Genomic DNA, 17,229 nt, shown 5'->3' with positions numbered 1-17,229 from the left:
TCTGGAAAAAAAAAGGACTGGGACAAGGGGTCAGGGACGAGGAGATAAGTGATACAAGAATTGGTGCCTGAGGTTTGGGTGGAGAGATGAGAATCCGAGAACTGGAGCCTGGGGTTATGGTGGAAAGGTGAACGGCTGACAGACATATAGCTGTTCTGGGAATGTGTAATGACGGCTGCTCTCAGACAATCTTTCCTAAATCCTCTTGCAATTATCCATTAGGAGTGTTCCACAGGGAATGGTGAAGCTTTCTATGTGTCATATCAGGCACATGAGGATAAATCAACCTAGGATGTGCTCTGTCAAATTTCCAAAGCAATGCAAACCAGCACGTCAATGACTTTCAATCATCTCATTTCACTCTGGGTGAAGTGTATGATCTATAATCAGTGATAGAATTCCTGGGCCTACATATTTTATACATCTATTACCACCCAAGATAGAAACAATGCGAAGGAGTATAGAATTCATCTAGTTTACTTGCTTAATGTTTCAATCTTTGTCAGTGGACTTAGATTTTCAGTATGCAGGAAATAATTTATGACGATGAATTCATCTCAAATTATATGAGAGTAGCAGGGCCGTAGAGAGTGTAATTGAACAGCAAGGCCTTGGGATATACAGTAAGTACACAGCTCTCTTAAAGTGGCAACAACATTGGTGGACAGAATGCGGAAGAACATTTGCCTTTATTGGCTGCAGCAAAGACTACGATTGAGATATCATGCTACAGTTGTACAAGTCTTTGCTTAGACTGCACTTGGAATACTGTGCATACCACAGGAAGGATGTGATTAAACTGGAGAGAGCAGAGACGATTTACACGAATCTTCCTGGACTGGAAGGCTTGTGTTGTACTGTACAGAGATACTGCAACTGATTATATCTGGAGCAAAGAGGGCTGAGGAGTTTATAAAATGATGAAGGGCATAGGGTAGGTCATCACAGTTTTTTTTACCAGTGTAGGGGAGTCTAAAACTAGGGGGCACAGATTAAAGATAAAAGGGGAAAGATTTAAAAGGGACCTTAGGGGCAGCTTTTTCACATAGAGTAAGGTAGGTATGTGGAACAAGAGAATATGGTAAAGGCAATATTTAAATACAACATTTAAAAGACAGTTGGGAAGGTTCGTGAGTTGGAAAAGTTTAAAAGTATACAGGCAAAATTGAGAAATAAAATTAGCATAGGTCAGTATGGATGAATTGGGCCAAAAGGGCTTTTGCAGTGCTCTGGAAGCTGATGAATCCCTTAATCAAATAGAGACCCTCATCATGTTGATTCTCAAGTGTGAGGGAGCAATTCTGACAGAAGGCATCAATAGGGGTGATATAATTGGCTGGGATCAGTCAATAACAGTGAGGGGGGTTTGCTACTCTGGGATCGGTCAATAACGGGATTTGCTACTCTGGGATCGGTCAATAACGGGGTTTGCTACTCTGGGATCGGTCAATAACGGGGTTTGCTACTCTGGGATCGGTCAATAACAGGATTTGCTACTCTGGGGTCGGTCAATAACGGGGTTTGCTACTCTGGGATCGGTCAATAATGGGGTTTGCTACCCTGGGGTCGGTCAATAACGGGGCTTGCTACCCTGGGATCGGTCAATAACGGGATTTGCTACCCTGGGATCGGTCAATAACGGGATTTGCTACTCTGGGATCAGTCAATAACAGGATTTGCTACTCTGGGATCGGTCAATAACAGGATTTGCTACTCTAGGATCGGTCAATAACAGGATTTGCTACTCTGGGATCGGTCAATAATGGGGTTTGCTACTCCTGACCATGATCCACACAGTCAGGCCGTGGGCAGTAGGTTAGGAGAAAATCTGTGTTCAGCTGCAGTGGCCTCTATGATCAAATAGCCTGATGGCACTTTTAAATTAACTTGCCTGACTGAAATTATTTTGATCCACAACAGAATGCTTGGGTCTGAGAAGTCATATCCTCTTAAGTAATTTATAGAATTTTGCCATCAGCACGAAAGTGGTCAGCGAAACATTTGCCCTAACCACCGAGATGTCCCTTGATAATGTCAGTGCACAAAGCTAATACTTGGTAATTATTCCTTCCACAGAAACACATACTAAGTCTGTGGTAAATAACGAAGCAGCTAATTGCATCCACAAGTCATGGATAATTAATTTAGTACTTCAAGGAGAGATGGGTTTAGCAATTCCTGTAGAACTGCTTGCTTTGATGCGATTTTTCAGAAAGTGTTCTGGGATATATAGATACATTTCACAGCAGATTTTCTTAACCCAAGACAAACACAAGGCATTTATACCAATTTACATGTTTGTATAAATTATAAATGTAAATCAATTTTGGGACAACAAACCTCTTATTCATCAGCTCTTTATAATCATAGTATTCCTAAATTTCCACCTCATCTATTATTCATCCCACACAATTCATGTAGTTGTATTTCATAATGCATTCTATGAGTATTCTCAGAGAATTTACAGCCACCTGCGATACCAGAGACACAAGACACACGCAGCTGGGAATCCAGAGGATTACAGACTACAAGTCTATGCTGTGCATCAGTGACCACAGCATTTCACTCCCTGAGAGGCTGAATGTTTTCCATGCCTGGTTTGATATGTAGAACAAAGTGCTGGTGAGGAAGGCACCCCTACCCCCAGGGGAGCAGACACTCTGTCTGACTGAAGCTGAGGTAAGGAAGTCCCTGGCCAGAGGCAACCCATGCAAAGCTATGGGGCCCAATAATATACCAGGTTGGCTTCTGAAAGACACAGTCCAGCAGATGGAGGTGCTGACAGATATATTCAACATTTCTCTGGAACAATCAATTGTCCCCTTGGCTCGGTTTTCAAGGTGGCAACCATCATTCCATTGCCAAGGTGGGTGACAGTAACCTGCCTAAATGATCATTGTCAGGTGGCATTAACATAAACTATTATGAAATGCTTTGAGTGGCTGATCATGGACCACATTAAAGCCTTTCTTCTGGCTACATTGGACCCTTTCCAGTTTACTTATCGCTCAAATTGACACACTGACAATGCAATAGACTCTGCCTTCCACCCTGTCCTGTCCCACCTGAAAAATGGGGTCTTCTATGCCCGTCTGCTGTTTATAGACCAGTTTAGCATTGAACACCATCATATCACAGAAACTGGTGTGGAAACTGTTCTCATGGGGTCTCAACAACTCCCTCTTCAACTGGATACTGAACTTACTAGTAAGGCCACAGTCAGTCCTCCTCAGAAAGAGTTAAGTGCACCGAGTTCCTGGGAGTTAACATCACAGAACAATGAACAAATAGTCATCAAGGCCAAGTACATGAAGGTTAAATCTACCTATCCCTATGCCCATCTTCCCACCTCTCCATCACACAACCTCCACCTCTCTCCATCTGTAAGATCTTCTTTCACATCCAATTATGGCTTTGTGGAACATCTTGGATCTTTTCTTATATGACTGGGAATATACAATGCAATGTCTTTGCTTTGGAATAGATTGAGAACTTGAAGATATTGCAAAATTAGGACGAAGTAATATTTTGAACTTTGAGAACAAGGGAATTTGGATTAGCAACAAGTGATAAGTAAGACCATTCTGGATATGAGTTGGTGCTCATTGAGCCAAAGTTCAAAGTAACTTTATTATCAAAGCCCAGATATGTCACCATATACAACCCTGAGATTTATTTTCTTGCAGGCTCACACAGTAAATCCATGAAACACAACCAGAATCAATGAAAGACCTCACCCAACAGGACAGGCAAACAGCCAATGTACACGAGACATCAATGTGCAAATACAAAAGAAAAATAAATAAATACATATGCAATAAATGTTAAGAGTATGAGATAAAGAGTCCTTGAAAGTGAGTCCATAGGTCGTGGGAACAGTTCAGTGACGGGGTGAGTGAAGTTGAAGACCTCTGGTTCAAGAGCCAAATGATTGTAGGGTAATAACTGTTCCTGAATTTTGTGGTGTGGGACCAGTTGAACTTTGTGGAAGAAGAGATACCAGGCAAACTACTGGAATTATCATCAACCAAGATGAGAAAAGTAGCAGAAAGCTGTGCCAGAGAAGCAGATGAACACCTACTGTCCACATGGAAATACTTTGTTCAGGGAATGAATGGGATGTGGAATCTGTTGCTGTAAAAGGACTCCACAGGAGTCCATTTACTGCTCAAGTGTCTGATTTTGGGCGTAGGGTCAGTAGCAGTTGAGTTCATGATGGGGATAAATCAATGGTTTTAGTTTTCCCCGTGTTTAGGCAGAGCAAGCTTATTTAGGTAAGAAATTCCACAGATGCTTAAAATCTTGAGCAACACATGTGAAATCCTGGAGGAACTCAGTTAGACAGGGAGCATCTATGGAACAGGATAAGTAGTCAATGTTTATGGCCGGGACCCTTCATGAAGGCTCATGACAAAGGGATTGGGCCCAAAATGTCAACTGGTCATTTCCCTCCATTGTCGTTGCCTGACCCGTTGAGCTCCTCCAGCTCATATGCAGTTTAATATTGGCCAACTGGACTGGCAGCCACAGGGTCAAGAGAACTGGAGCTAAAATTAGTGTAAGTACAAGTGAAGAGGAAAGAGCTCCTGTAGGACACTGGAGAGTTAATTAACTGCTAATATGAAGCATATTTTTATTGCAGGGTTTTTATTACTTGGCTTTTTAGATTGACTAACTTTTCTGCTTATCTACATTAAACATAGACATCTAAAATTATATCCATAGCAAGTAATATAAATATATAAAATGTATTTTCCCTTTTCCATTTCCAAGTGTCTACAGACTCCTTTAATGTATTTATTAAAGGAGAATTGGTTTCTACTTAAACTTCAATTCTGTATAGTCACGAGGTCAGGGAAAGAGAAAAGAGATTTGGAGAAGATCAAGGAATTTTTTCACTATTGGTTAGAAAATGGAATGCACTGAGTGGGCAGTGGAGACAGGTACTCTTATCATATTTAAGAATTATAATGACAAGCACTTGAACCGTAAAACATTAAAGTTGCTGGATAATGAGATTAGTATAGATAGGTGCATGATGTCACATGGGAATGGTGGACTAAAGGCCAGTTTCAAGACTCCATGACTCCATTACTCAAAGTGTGACTATTGTTTCAGCCATTTTAGGTGAATCTGCATGGCAAAGATAAGTGGATTTCTTCATTCTTGTCGGCTGCGTTTATTTCTGGCCTAGATTATCTGGAAAGAAATAACCCTAAAGAATTAAGTTTCTCAATTACAGAGAGTGTCCCCTGGGCCCGGGGTATATTCTTAGTGAAACTGGTAGGACAATAGATGGGATCCAGAATTACCTCTTGGTACTTCTATAGGTCCTACTGAAAGCTTGTGATGTATGAATTAGCTTAATGCAATAGGAAGTATTTTAAGAGGTCCCAGCTCATCTTGCTTGTACAAAAGATTTTTCCTGGGAGGTTAACATAAAGAATAACTGGCCTAGAAATTCTATTGTATAGTGCATTGATTGGCTAATGATCCTTGTATATTATGTGCATAAGCATTGAATCCATTAAGAAGCATAGTTGACTCTGTGCAATGTCACCTGTTGTACAATGCATGGTTGCCTGAAAAATCTTTATCACAGGTGTGTTTAAAAAAAAATAAATTCATAGGTGATGACCACAGAAAGGTTAAAGCCTGTCCTTTAAAGCTGTTGCCCCTAATCATGCGCTACTCTGTTTCTGGAATGAAGCAGATCAGAGTATGGAGTAACCTTTCAGATGAGCTTTCGCCCTAATGGTCAACAATCATTGACCAATATATACCAACCCACTCTGTTATACAGTCGGCCCTCCTTATCCACGGGTTCCGCATGTGCGGATTCAACCAACCGTGGATTGGGAAAACCCGGAAGTTCTCTCTCCAGCACTCGTTGTTTGAGCATGTACAGACTATTTTTCTTGTCATTATTCCCTAAACAATACAGTATAACAACTATTTACATAGCATTTACATTGTATTAGGTATTAGAAGTAAGTCAAAACAGGTACATCCAGTATTATTTAGCGTCAGTTAGTCAAATGTTTGTCTTAGTATATAGTATATATTTTACCTTTCTTATATAAAACACTTAAGAAACGTACGTATTTCAATAATTAAACCACTGCATTGCTTAGTAATAATTGTAGCTTTCATCAGGGCAGGGCCTTTCACATGCTCCATTATTCTCACTTTATCCTTTAAAATTGTTCCGATCATTGACCGACTGTAGCTTAATGTTTTTCCAATGACCGATGGCGTTTCATCTCTTTCGAATGGCTTTATTATTTCCACTTTATTTTTAATCGTGATCGTTTTCCATCAACGGAACAGAAACACTGTGGATTCAACAGCAGCCACGGGCGGCGAGTCCCGAGCTCCGCTGAGTCCTAAAGTCCACCGCACTGAGACTGTTAAATAAGGGACTTGAGCATCCGCGTTGTTTGGTATCCTGGAACCAATCCTCCGCGGATAAGGAGAGCTGACTGTAATTTGTCCACAGCCGCTGAAATCACTTTTGGATGCCATTCAATCTTCTGCCTACCTCCATTCTTGCATCCTCACTGCCTTGTTACAATCTTCTTTCTGGCACTTCCAATCTTCCATCTCTTCTCCCTAACCTCCTTCAAAAATCTCTCTTCAAACCTAAACACAAGAGATTCTGCAGATTCAGAGGCTGGAAATCTTGAACAACACACACAAAATGATGGAGGAACTCAGCAAGTCAGGAGTGGGATAAATAGTCACCATTTCCTGCCTCTCTGATGGTTTTGTTTTCCACACCACTAATCTTTTTCACAGTCCATTTGGTTAACTCACCAGAACTCCAAGGGATTATCACTGACTACTCACAGCAAATCTTTACACTGGCCACCTTTCAGCTCTCGTCCGAATCATTCTCATCTGCTGCCTGTAACGATTCATCCCCACTTCTCTCATCTCCCAATCATCACTACATCTCACTACAATCTTCTCACTGTCCTTGCCTTGATCTCCTCTTCAAGCATAGTGGGTGCTTATGGAAACAACTCCTTGCCATAGATTATATGTGAATGTGTAACCACAGCAATAATTTCCTTACAGACAACAAATTAGCATGTTATATGCCTTGGGATATCAGACAACTACAGCCTCATAGCAAAAGGATACACACTCTTATCACCATGTTGCATTCAGCATATGAAAACATACACGAAGAATTTCTAGACCATTAAAATATACTTTGCAGAACTCTAAGGTATTACTCTCCATACAAGAAAGAGCTGTTTGCAGAACACTAGATATTGTAAGCACCTTCATTGTCACAGATTGATATTTTCTCTGTACATTTTAATCACAGAAATGTCAATGTCACTTAAATCTATAATTTGTTTCAAAAGTAACACTATTTCTCCAGTGCAAACACGAGGAAATCTGCAGATGCTAGAAATTCAAACAACACACACAAAATGCTGGTGGAACACAGCAGGCCAGGCAGCATCTATAAGGAGAAGCACTGTCGACGTTTCGGGCCGAGACCCTTCGTCAAGACTAACTGAAAGGCAAAAAACATCACTGGCAGAGGCTTCACAGTAGTGAATTTAAAGAGCAAACACGAGGAAATCTGTGTTGTTTGAATTTCCAGCATCTACAGATTTCCTCTTGTTCGCACTGGAGAAATAGTGTTACTTTTGAAACAAATCATAGATTTAAGTGACATTGACTGTGATAAAAATGTACAGAGAAACTGAAAGGCCTTTCAGTTAGTCCTGACGAAGGGTCTCGGCCCGAAACGTCGACAGTGCTTCTCCTTATAGATGCTGCCTGGCCTGCTGCGTTCCACCAGCATTTTGTGTGTGTTGTTACTATTTCTCCAGTGCTTTGATTGTATCTTGTCCACTACTAGTTAAAGGTTAAAGTTGGATGAGAGGGGTTTGGAGGGATATGGCCCAGGTGCAGGTCTGTGAGACTAGGCAGAAAAATGGTTCGGCACAGCCAAGAAAGGCCAAAAGGCCTGTTTCTGTGCTGTAATGTTCTATGGTTCTAGTTGAGATAAACAGTATGCAATTACAATTTCATATTTTGGACTCTCAGGAAGGACAACACATTAGTTAACAACTGATTAAACTTAAAAATATTTGTTTCGACAGTTGTGTTAGAACCAGATGGTTAAGATGAAACTGTTCATTTCCACCTTCGTCATTTTTATGATTCAATTTTCCACTGTGGCACCAGGCAAAGTGCATTCAATGAAATGCTTTACCATTAAAAAAAGGTTTGAAAAGGTATCCCTTTGTCTTTGTGCTGACCACTGGCAGGGAGCTACCTGCTATCATATCAGGACTACACTAAGATGTCTTGTCTGTCGGACTATCTGATCTAAAGTCAAACTGATGTCCCTATTTTATTTAGTATGTGCATATGAAATAAGATTTTGTGAAGCTTATTTATTTACTACTAATTATTTCAAGTACCCTATATTTAATAAATACATACTTTTCTAAAATACTTGCCTGTTACAGAAATTTTATGTATTTAACTTTTGGTGCTCAAAATGAATTCTGGGGGAGGCTGAGATTCCCTTAGGTTCAAATTTTAGGACTGAAATATTTAAGGAGATAAATTATGCAGATGATATAAGACTATCTGTGCCATGTGCTGCTTTTTGCTGATACTCACTGCCTGCTTTGATGGTTTTAGGTCCTGAAAGCAAGTCCCACCGATTTGCTGTTGTATTGCCTGGAGGCAGCAGACCAGACTTTCCACTCAAGGCGTCAGTTACGGAAGTTGTTGCTTTTGAGCTGATTTTTTCTTCACTGTTGGAACCTGCAAAAATTCCATTGTTTACTTATTATAATTTCACAATAACTTAACATAAAAGATAGCACTCTGAATTCTACAATTAGTTAATACCAAATTGCTAAATTAATAGACAAGTAAATCATTAACAAACACAAGAAGCACCCTAATTTTCATTCTGAAAAGCTAAATACTAATTAAAGCAATTCATGAAATTCAACATTAAAAGAACTCCATTGAATCGTGTTAAAATTCTCAAAGTTTGCTGCTGCTGTTATTGATATTCACGGTTATATTTTCTGCTCAGCGCTGCAACATTCATTACTATATTTTATTTAATAGAGTTTGTGAAACACTTAGCTTGCATAAGTTTGTTGGAACGATGATAAAATATATTGATCCAGTAACTTCATCTGAAGTACATAAATGTTTAATGCTGTGTTAAGCTTAACCTCAGTTTCAAAAGTTTCAAAATGCAAAGTGAATACACACAGTCACTTCCTGAAAACAGCTATAATATAAAAATCCTATTAAACAATCCATTCGGAATAATTTTTCCAATTTTAAACAACACAATGGATCATTCATGACTCATGAAGCAGCTTTATTTGTAACAGCTAATGCTAAACTGCACTTGACATTCTAGGATTTTTAAAAAATGTTGTTACAATATAGGCACAGAATGCCAGGCCCTTTGCTCCACCACTCAGTTATAGAACAAGGTGGAACACGTTCAGATATTGTTATGTTTCACCATTGACAAAAATATCCCTTTGTGAAGGTAGCACTAAATCATTTTATGATAGAGCTTTGACCCGTGGCCAATCAGAACATCGGAAGGTTGGAGAGGAGGGAACCTCGATCACTGCGCGAGGTTGAAAGGCAGCAGCAGATTGTGGCAGCGTAATAGAGCTTTGACCAGTGACTGATCAGCGTTTGGGATTGATTAATAAGAGCTAATTTAATGAAGGCAGGGGCAAGCGCAGTAGCCATCATCTGAGTGGACATAGTCAGACCGATGATATTCAGGCTTTAGCTCTTCAAGGCTTCAGCAAAGAGTCGCTTCAGTCAGAGAAAGCAAAGTAAAGAAAAGCTCAAGTTTTCTTTTCCTTCTCTTCTTTGTATCTACTCAGCTAGGACAGTAGAGATGCCAGGCACGATCGTGAAATAATCCTTTTGTGGAATATGGAAGGCAGGGAGACCTCCAGTGTCCCTGAAGACTACTACTGCGAGAAGTGCATCCAGCTGCAGCTTCTAACACTCCGCGTTAAGGAGTTGGAGCTGGAACTGGATGAACTCCGGATCATTCGGGAGGCTGAATGGGTGATAGACAGGACATATAGGACATATCTTTATGTCCTATATGGACACAAGTCCAGGACACAGGAAACTGGGTGATAGTCAAGAAGGGGAAAGGGGTGAAGGAGCTGTGCAGGGTACCCCTGTGGCCACCGTCCTTAACAACAGCTATATCATTTTAGACACTGTCAGTGGAGGGGGGGGGGGGGGGGGAATGACCTACCAGAGGAAAGTCGCAGTGGGCGAGTCTCTGGCACTGAGTCTGCCTCTGTGACTCAGAAGGGAAGAAGGGGGTGAAGGCACACTGTGGTGATAGGGGATTCATTAGCAAGGTGAACAGACAGGAGTTCTGTAGGTGAGAATGAGATTCCCGGATGGTATGTTGCCTCCTGGGTCCTGGCGTCTGGGATATCTCAGACCGAGTCCTCATCATTCTTACGTGGGAGGGTGAACAGCCAGAAGCCGTGGTCCATGTAGGTACCAATAACATGGGTAGGGTGAGTCACAAGGTTCTGCGTAGGGAGTTCAGGGAGGTTGGTGCTAAGTTCAAGGGCAGGACCTCTAGGGTTGTGATCTCAGGATTGCTACCCATGCCACATACTAGTGAGGCTAGAACTAGGAAAATTATACAGTTTAATACGTGGCTAAGGAGTTGGTGTAGGAGGGAGAGCTTAAGATTTTTGGATCATTGGGCTCTCTTCCAAGGTGGGAACTGTACAGAAGGAACAACTTGCACCTGAACAGGAGGGGGACTAATATCCTGGCAGGAAGGTTTGTTACTGCTGCAGTGCGGCGTTTAAACTAGAGTTGCAGGGGGATGGGAACCAGAGAGCCAGAGCAATTAGTGGAAATATTGTGGAGACAGATGTTGGTAAGACCTCAGACAAAGTTAACAATCAAATGGTTGAGCATGGTGTGACTAGTGTCCTGAGCTGCTTTGTTTTTCAATGCAAGAAGAAGTATCGTAGGAAAGGTGGATGATAGTGCTGAAGATGAGGTGGCTGGTTTACAAACAGAGGCAACGTGTAGTGAGGAGAGGCTGATGCTAGGGCAAAGTTGCAGTCAACAGGATGAGTTGCAATGTAAAAGGCAGACAAAATTGAAATGGGTGAATACAGGACTGAAGGTGTTGTATCTGGATGTGTGCAGTATACGGAGTAAGGTAGATGAATCGGTAGCATGGTTGCAGATGTAGAAAGGTCGAGTAGGCAGTGTTGCTCTGTTGGTAAAAAAAAATTAGAAAGAAGCAACACAGGATCCAAAGGTGTTGAATCATTGTGGATAGAGCTAAAGAACTGCAAGGGTGAAAATACCCTGGTGGGAGTTGTATACAGATCCCCAAACAATAGTAGGGATGTAGCTACAAATGACAACAGGAGATAGAAAATACATGCTGAAAGGACAATGTTATAATAGTTCTGGGGGACTTCAATATGGGTAGTGGCTCCTTATGTCACTACTACAGGGCGAGGTGACCCTGCCTTACACGAGTCCCGGGCTCAGCTGGCTCCGGCTGACAGTACCCAGTATGGGCCCATATCCAGGGTTACGGATCCCACTGCCTTGTGGGTATCTTCGGGAGAAGAGAAGGTTAAGGAGTACACCCTACACAAATTCAGAGTGCAGCCCCTAAGGTGGTTGGATGAAGTATCACGTCACCTCCCGGCAGCTCCTGCAGCCAAGCTGATGCCAAATGTACTGCTTCCATTCCTTTGGACCACTTCTGTGAGGCCGAGAGGGGGATCTTGATGTCTGGGCAGCCCAGGGTCTCCATATTCATTGCCCAGGTCTGCGCCCTGGGGAACTGGGTGCATCCATTGTCTACTTAGATGGAGCCATTAATAACAATATGCAGGTAGATTGGGAAAATCAGGTTGGTATTGGATTATACAGGGACAATGTCTAGAGTGCCTATGACATGCTTTTTTAGAGCAGCTTGTGGTTGAGCCCACTAGGGGATCAGCTATTCTGGATTGGGTGTAGTGCAATGAGCTGGAATTTACCAGAGACCTTAAGGGAAAAGAAATCTTGGGGGAAAGTGATCATAATAAGATCAAATTCACCCTGCAATTTTAGAAGGAGAAGCTAAAGTCAGATGTATCTAGTATTACAATGGAGTAAAAGGAATTACAGAGGTATGAGAGCGGAGTTGGCCAGAATTGACTGGGAAAAAAAACACTGGCAGGGATGATGACAGAGCAGCAATGGCTGGAGTTTCAGTAAGTAATTCAGAAGGCATAGGATATGTACAACCCAAAGAGGAATAGGTATTCTTAAGGAAAGATGACACAACTGTGGCTAACAAGAGAAGTTAAAGACAACATAAAAGCCAAAGAGAGGGTATACAATAGAGCAAAAATTAGTGGGAAGGGATCGGGAAGCTTTCAAATACCAAAAGAAGGCAACAAAAAAGTCATTAAGAAGGTAAAGATGGAAATCAAAAGTAAGTTAACCGATAAAATTAAAGATGATACAAAAAGTTTCTTCAGATACATGAAGTGTAAAGCAGAGGTGAGAGTGAATATTGGACTGCTGGTAAACGATGCTGGAGAGGTAGTACTGAGGGATGAAAAAATGGCAGATGTACTGAATAAATATTTTGCATCAGTCTCCACTGTGGAAGACACTAGCAGTATGGTGGAAGCTCCAGGTGCAAGGGGGCATGAAGTGTGTGAAGTTACCATAACTAGAGAGAAGGTTCTTGGGAAACTGAAAGGTCTGAAGGTAGATAAGTCACCTGGACCAGACGGTGTACAGCACAGGGTTCTGAAAGAGGTGGCTGAAGAAATCGTGGTGGTATTAGCAATGATCTTTCAAGAATCACTTGATTCTGGAATGGATCTAGAAGACTGGAAAATTGCAAATGTCACTCCATTCTTCAAGAAGGGAGATGCAGAAGAAGGGAAACCACAGGCCAGTTAGTATGACCTCGGTGGTTGGGAAGGTGTGTGAGTCAGTGATGTGTTCTCAGGGTACTTGGAAGCTCATGATAAAATAGGCCACAGTCAGCATGGTTTCCTCGAGGCAAAATCTTGCCTGACAAACCTTTGGACTCTTTGAAGAAATAACAAGCAGGATAGAAGAAGGAGATGTTGTGTATTTGGATCTTCAGAAGGCCTTTGACAAGATGCCACACATGAAGCTGCTTAACAAGTTAAGAGCCCATGGTATTACAGGAAAGATTCTAGCGTGGATAAAGCAGTGGCCGATTGGTAGGAGGGAAAGAGTGGGAATAATGACTGCTGATGACTAGTAGTGTTCCACAGGTGTCTGTGTTGGGATCAATTCTTTTTAAGTTATATGCCAATGATTTGGATGATGGAATTGATAGCTTTGTTGAAAGGTTTACAGCCAATATAAAGATAGGTGGAGGGGCAGGTAGTTTTGAGGAAGTAGAGAGGCTACAGAAGGACTTAAACAGATTAGGAGAATGGGCAAAGAAATAGCAGATTGAATACAGAGGCAGGAAGTATATGGTCATGCACTTTGTTAGAAGAAATGAAAGATTTGCCTATTTTCTAAATGGACAGAAAATACAAAAAAAATTAAATGCAAAGGTACTTGGAAGAATATAAGAGCAGGGATGTGATGTTGAGGCTCTATAGGGCACTCATAATACGACACTTGGAGTATTGTGTGCAGTTTTGGGCTCCTTATTTTAGAAAGGATATACTGAACATTGGAGAGGGTTTGGAGAAGATTCATGAGAATTATTCCAGGAGTGAAAGGGTTATTGTACGAGGAATGCCTGCAGCTCTTGGGCTGTAATCCCTGGAGTTCAGGAGAATGGGGGGATCTCATAGAAACATTCTGAATGTTAAAAGGCCTGAACAGATTAGATATAGCAAAGTTACTTCCCATGGTATAGGCGTCCAGGACAAGACAGCATGACTTCAGGGTTGAAGGACATCATTTAGAACAGAGATTCTGAGAAATTACTTTAGTCAGAGGGTGGTAAATCTGTGGAATTTGTTGCTATGAGTGGCCGTGGAGGCCAAGTCATTGGGTGTATTTAAGCAGGGATAGAGAGGTTCTTGATTAGCCAGGGCAGTGGAGAAGGCAGGGGAGTGGGGATGACTGGAAGAATTAGATCAGCCCATGATTGAATGGCGGAGCAGACTCAATGGGCCAAATGGCCTACTTCTGCTCCTGAAACTTATGGTCTTATGGTCTATACATTAATTAATTCTTAACCTACACTTGTATATTACACTTGGATCTATATGCTCCACACTCCCCCAGTCATCCGTGTGGTACCTTATCAAAAATGTTCGCAAATTTCAAATACACCAAATCTACTTATTCCCTTCATCTTTTCTATTGGATAGAATCTTAAAGGATTGCAACAAATGAATCAAGTATTATTTTGCTTGCATAAATATGTTGTCTGTTCAATCTGACCATCATTTTATAGACTTACAACATTTATTTATCATAGATTACAATATTTTCCCAACTATGAGCAGCTTCAAGTTCGTGGCCGTCACCACCTCAAAGCAATCACGAAGAAGGCATGACAGCACTTCTGCTCTGTTTGGTGTTTAAGAAGAGTTGGTACATCACCAACTTTCAGATTTCCATAGATGCATGGTGAAGACCATTCTGACCACTGCACCACTGCCTGGTATGGAGCTTCCAATGCACAAGATCACAAGAAGCTGCAGAGAGTTATAAATAAGCACAACCTCTTCCACCACTCAGGACATCTCCAAGAGGCAGTGCCTGAAGAAGGCAGCTTCCACCACTAAGTACCCTCATCATCCCAAACATTCCTTCTTCTCATTACTACCATCAGGGAGAAGGTACAGGAGCCTGAAGACCTACACTTAATGATTCAGGAACATCATCTTCCATACACCATCAGTATTCTGAATGGTTTATGATCACTACCTCATTATTAATGAATGCTACTTCATTATTATTTTTCTTGCACTATTTATTCAATAATTTATAGTAAATTTTAAGTCATTGCACTGTACTGCAGGCACAAGATGACAAATTTCATGTCATGTAAGTCATGGATAAGAAGTCTGGTTCTGAATATCGGGCTAAAAGTAAGTAATTTCATCTACTCCTTTCACTTCTTTAGTAAAAAGTGAGATCACATTAGAATCCTTAAATCTTCAGAAACCTCCAGAATCTACAGAATTTTGGAAAATAACACCCAGAGGATGCGACCTTTCATATATCTGGATCCTGGATCATTCCTGGGAATAATCTGCTGGGACTGTCTATTGTGCCCAGTGCTGTAGATGTGTCCTCATCTACATTGGTGAGAACTGTCTAAGTTGGGGCACTGCTTCCTTTAGCTCTTCCACTCCATCCACCACAGGTAGCACTTGCCAGTGACCAAACATTTTAATTCCGACTCCCATTCTGACATGTCAGTCCTTAGGCCTTGATCATGGTGGAGGACCAACACCGTATATTCTAACTGTGGTAGCATCCAACCTGATGGCATGAATATCAATTTCTCCTTCCAGTAGAATAAATTCTTCGCCCCCCCCCACTACTTCCTCTATTCTCCACTCCCACATAACTTCCCTCTGCCGCCCCTTTCTCCCACCGTCCACTTGACTCTCCTACAGATTTCTTCCTCTCCAGCCCTTTAATTTTCCCACCCACCTGGCTTCACCTATCACCTTCTAGCTCATCCTCCCTCTTCTCCCCTACCCTTGTTATTCTGGCGTCTTCCCCCTCCCTTCCTGGTTCTGAAGAAGGGTCTTGGCCTGAAACATCGACTGTTCATTTCCACGGATGCTGCTGAGTTTCCCCAGCATTTTGTTGGTGTTGTTCTTCATTCCTGGGAATTCTTCTGTTGCATCCTCATTTGTACTGGACATTTGGTTCGTCAATACTTCTGGAAGCCATTTTTCACTCAGGAAAGACAATGTATTTATCTAATTCATCTGCCATTTCCTTATTTCACATTACCAACCTCCCTATAGGGGACAAATATTTGCCATTTCTCTGTTAATTTTATAAGCCTTTTCTTTAAACTTAATATCTCGAACTTCACCTAAAATTCAAGGCTGTACTACTACTACTATTGTATTTTTGTACCTTAAATTAATGTAGATTTGTTTCAAAATGTGTATGTTTTTAAACTACTACCTGTTCACTGTCATATTTTAATGTAGTTTTTCAATCTATCACTAACCTGCACCTGACACCCTTATAGTTTCCTTTGTTTAGACTGAACTCAGCCATGGATGTTTGCAAGCCCAGCTGTGAAAGGACAGGGTTGGGTATGGGGCTAGTAACCCCATTCTGTAAAAGTCCAGAGCTACAGAAATGCCAACAGAAGCTCCAAAGACTTTATGCCTGGGAGAGGAAGCATCTTCACCTAGGAGATGTATGATGTTATGTCGTGAAAGCCACAAGTCCTTGGAAACCACAGGGCTGAACAGCTTTCTGGCCCCAGACAGAGGACTTGGGTGAGTTACTGTCGGTGGCCTCTAATGCCGGAAGGGGTGATGGGCTTAGATTGTTTAGAATGAATATCCTTGAACTACATCACTTTCAAACTTAATGCAAAATTCTCTACTAAGGGAGCATTTACAGATTCTCCTAATTCTTACAAATGTTTTCAGAGTTGCATTTCCAAAAACATCCGTATCTGTTGTTTTCAGATTCATCTCAAATATAGTATTGCAATCAACATTGATGCATTTGTTGCTAAAGGCAAAAAGTGCACATTCTGCTTCACATTCTTCCATTGTACTTCCAGGATATTCTGCTAATACACCAGTACAAATGTGGACATTTAACATGCAAACAGCAGGTCTAACTTATCAAATCTGCTGTTCATTGAGAAATATCTATTCTTTGTGTTCAGGCACCTGTAAGAATATGAGTCCTAAAACTGGAGTTTACTATTAAATAGGTACTGCCATGATATTTAGATGTTAAAGAGCTCCTCTTAGCTATACAAGCCCATGGTGGTGGAGTCATAACACCAGATGCAGTGACAGTCGTTAAACAAAATGGCCAGGACTTTGCAGTTAGCAGTGAAGCAATAATGTTCACTCTCCAGCTTTGAAGAATGCTGCACAAAAGAAATAATCTTTGTGGGGGACCTTCAGTGCATGATAATGAAGTTATCAAGCAGGTTAAGCTGCTTATCGTATTAAGAGCAAAATAAGGAAGTACATG

General features: G+C 41.3%; 1 protein-coding gene across 9 annotated transcripts in view; it reads right to left on the bottom strand.

The window, feature by feature from the left end:
* LOC140726875 (microtubule-associated tumor suppressor candidate 2-like) overlaps positions 1 to 17,229 on the bottom strand; it is a 442,790-nt gene that overhangs the window by 121,895 nt on the left and 303,666 nt on the right. For all 9 annotated transcript variants that reach the window (XM_073043825.1, XM_073043824.1, XM_073043822.1 and 6 more), the window contains one exon: positions 8,656 to 8,802. In XM_073043825.1, the coding sequence (XP_072899926.1) occupies positions 8,656 to 8,802 (147 nt within the window). The remainder of the gene's footprint in view (positions 1 to 8,655; positions 8,803 to 17,229) is intronic.

This window comes from Hemitrygon akajei, chromosome 4 (genome assembly GCF_048418815.1).
Source record: "Hemitrygon akajei chromosome 4, sHemAka1.3, whole genome shotgun sequence".
Lineage (NCBI taxonomy): Eukaryota > Metazoa > Chordata > Chondrichthyes > Myliobatiformes > Dasyatidae > Hemitrygon > Hemitrygon akajei.
This window is presented reverse-complemented; position numbering and strand designations above follow the sequence as displayed.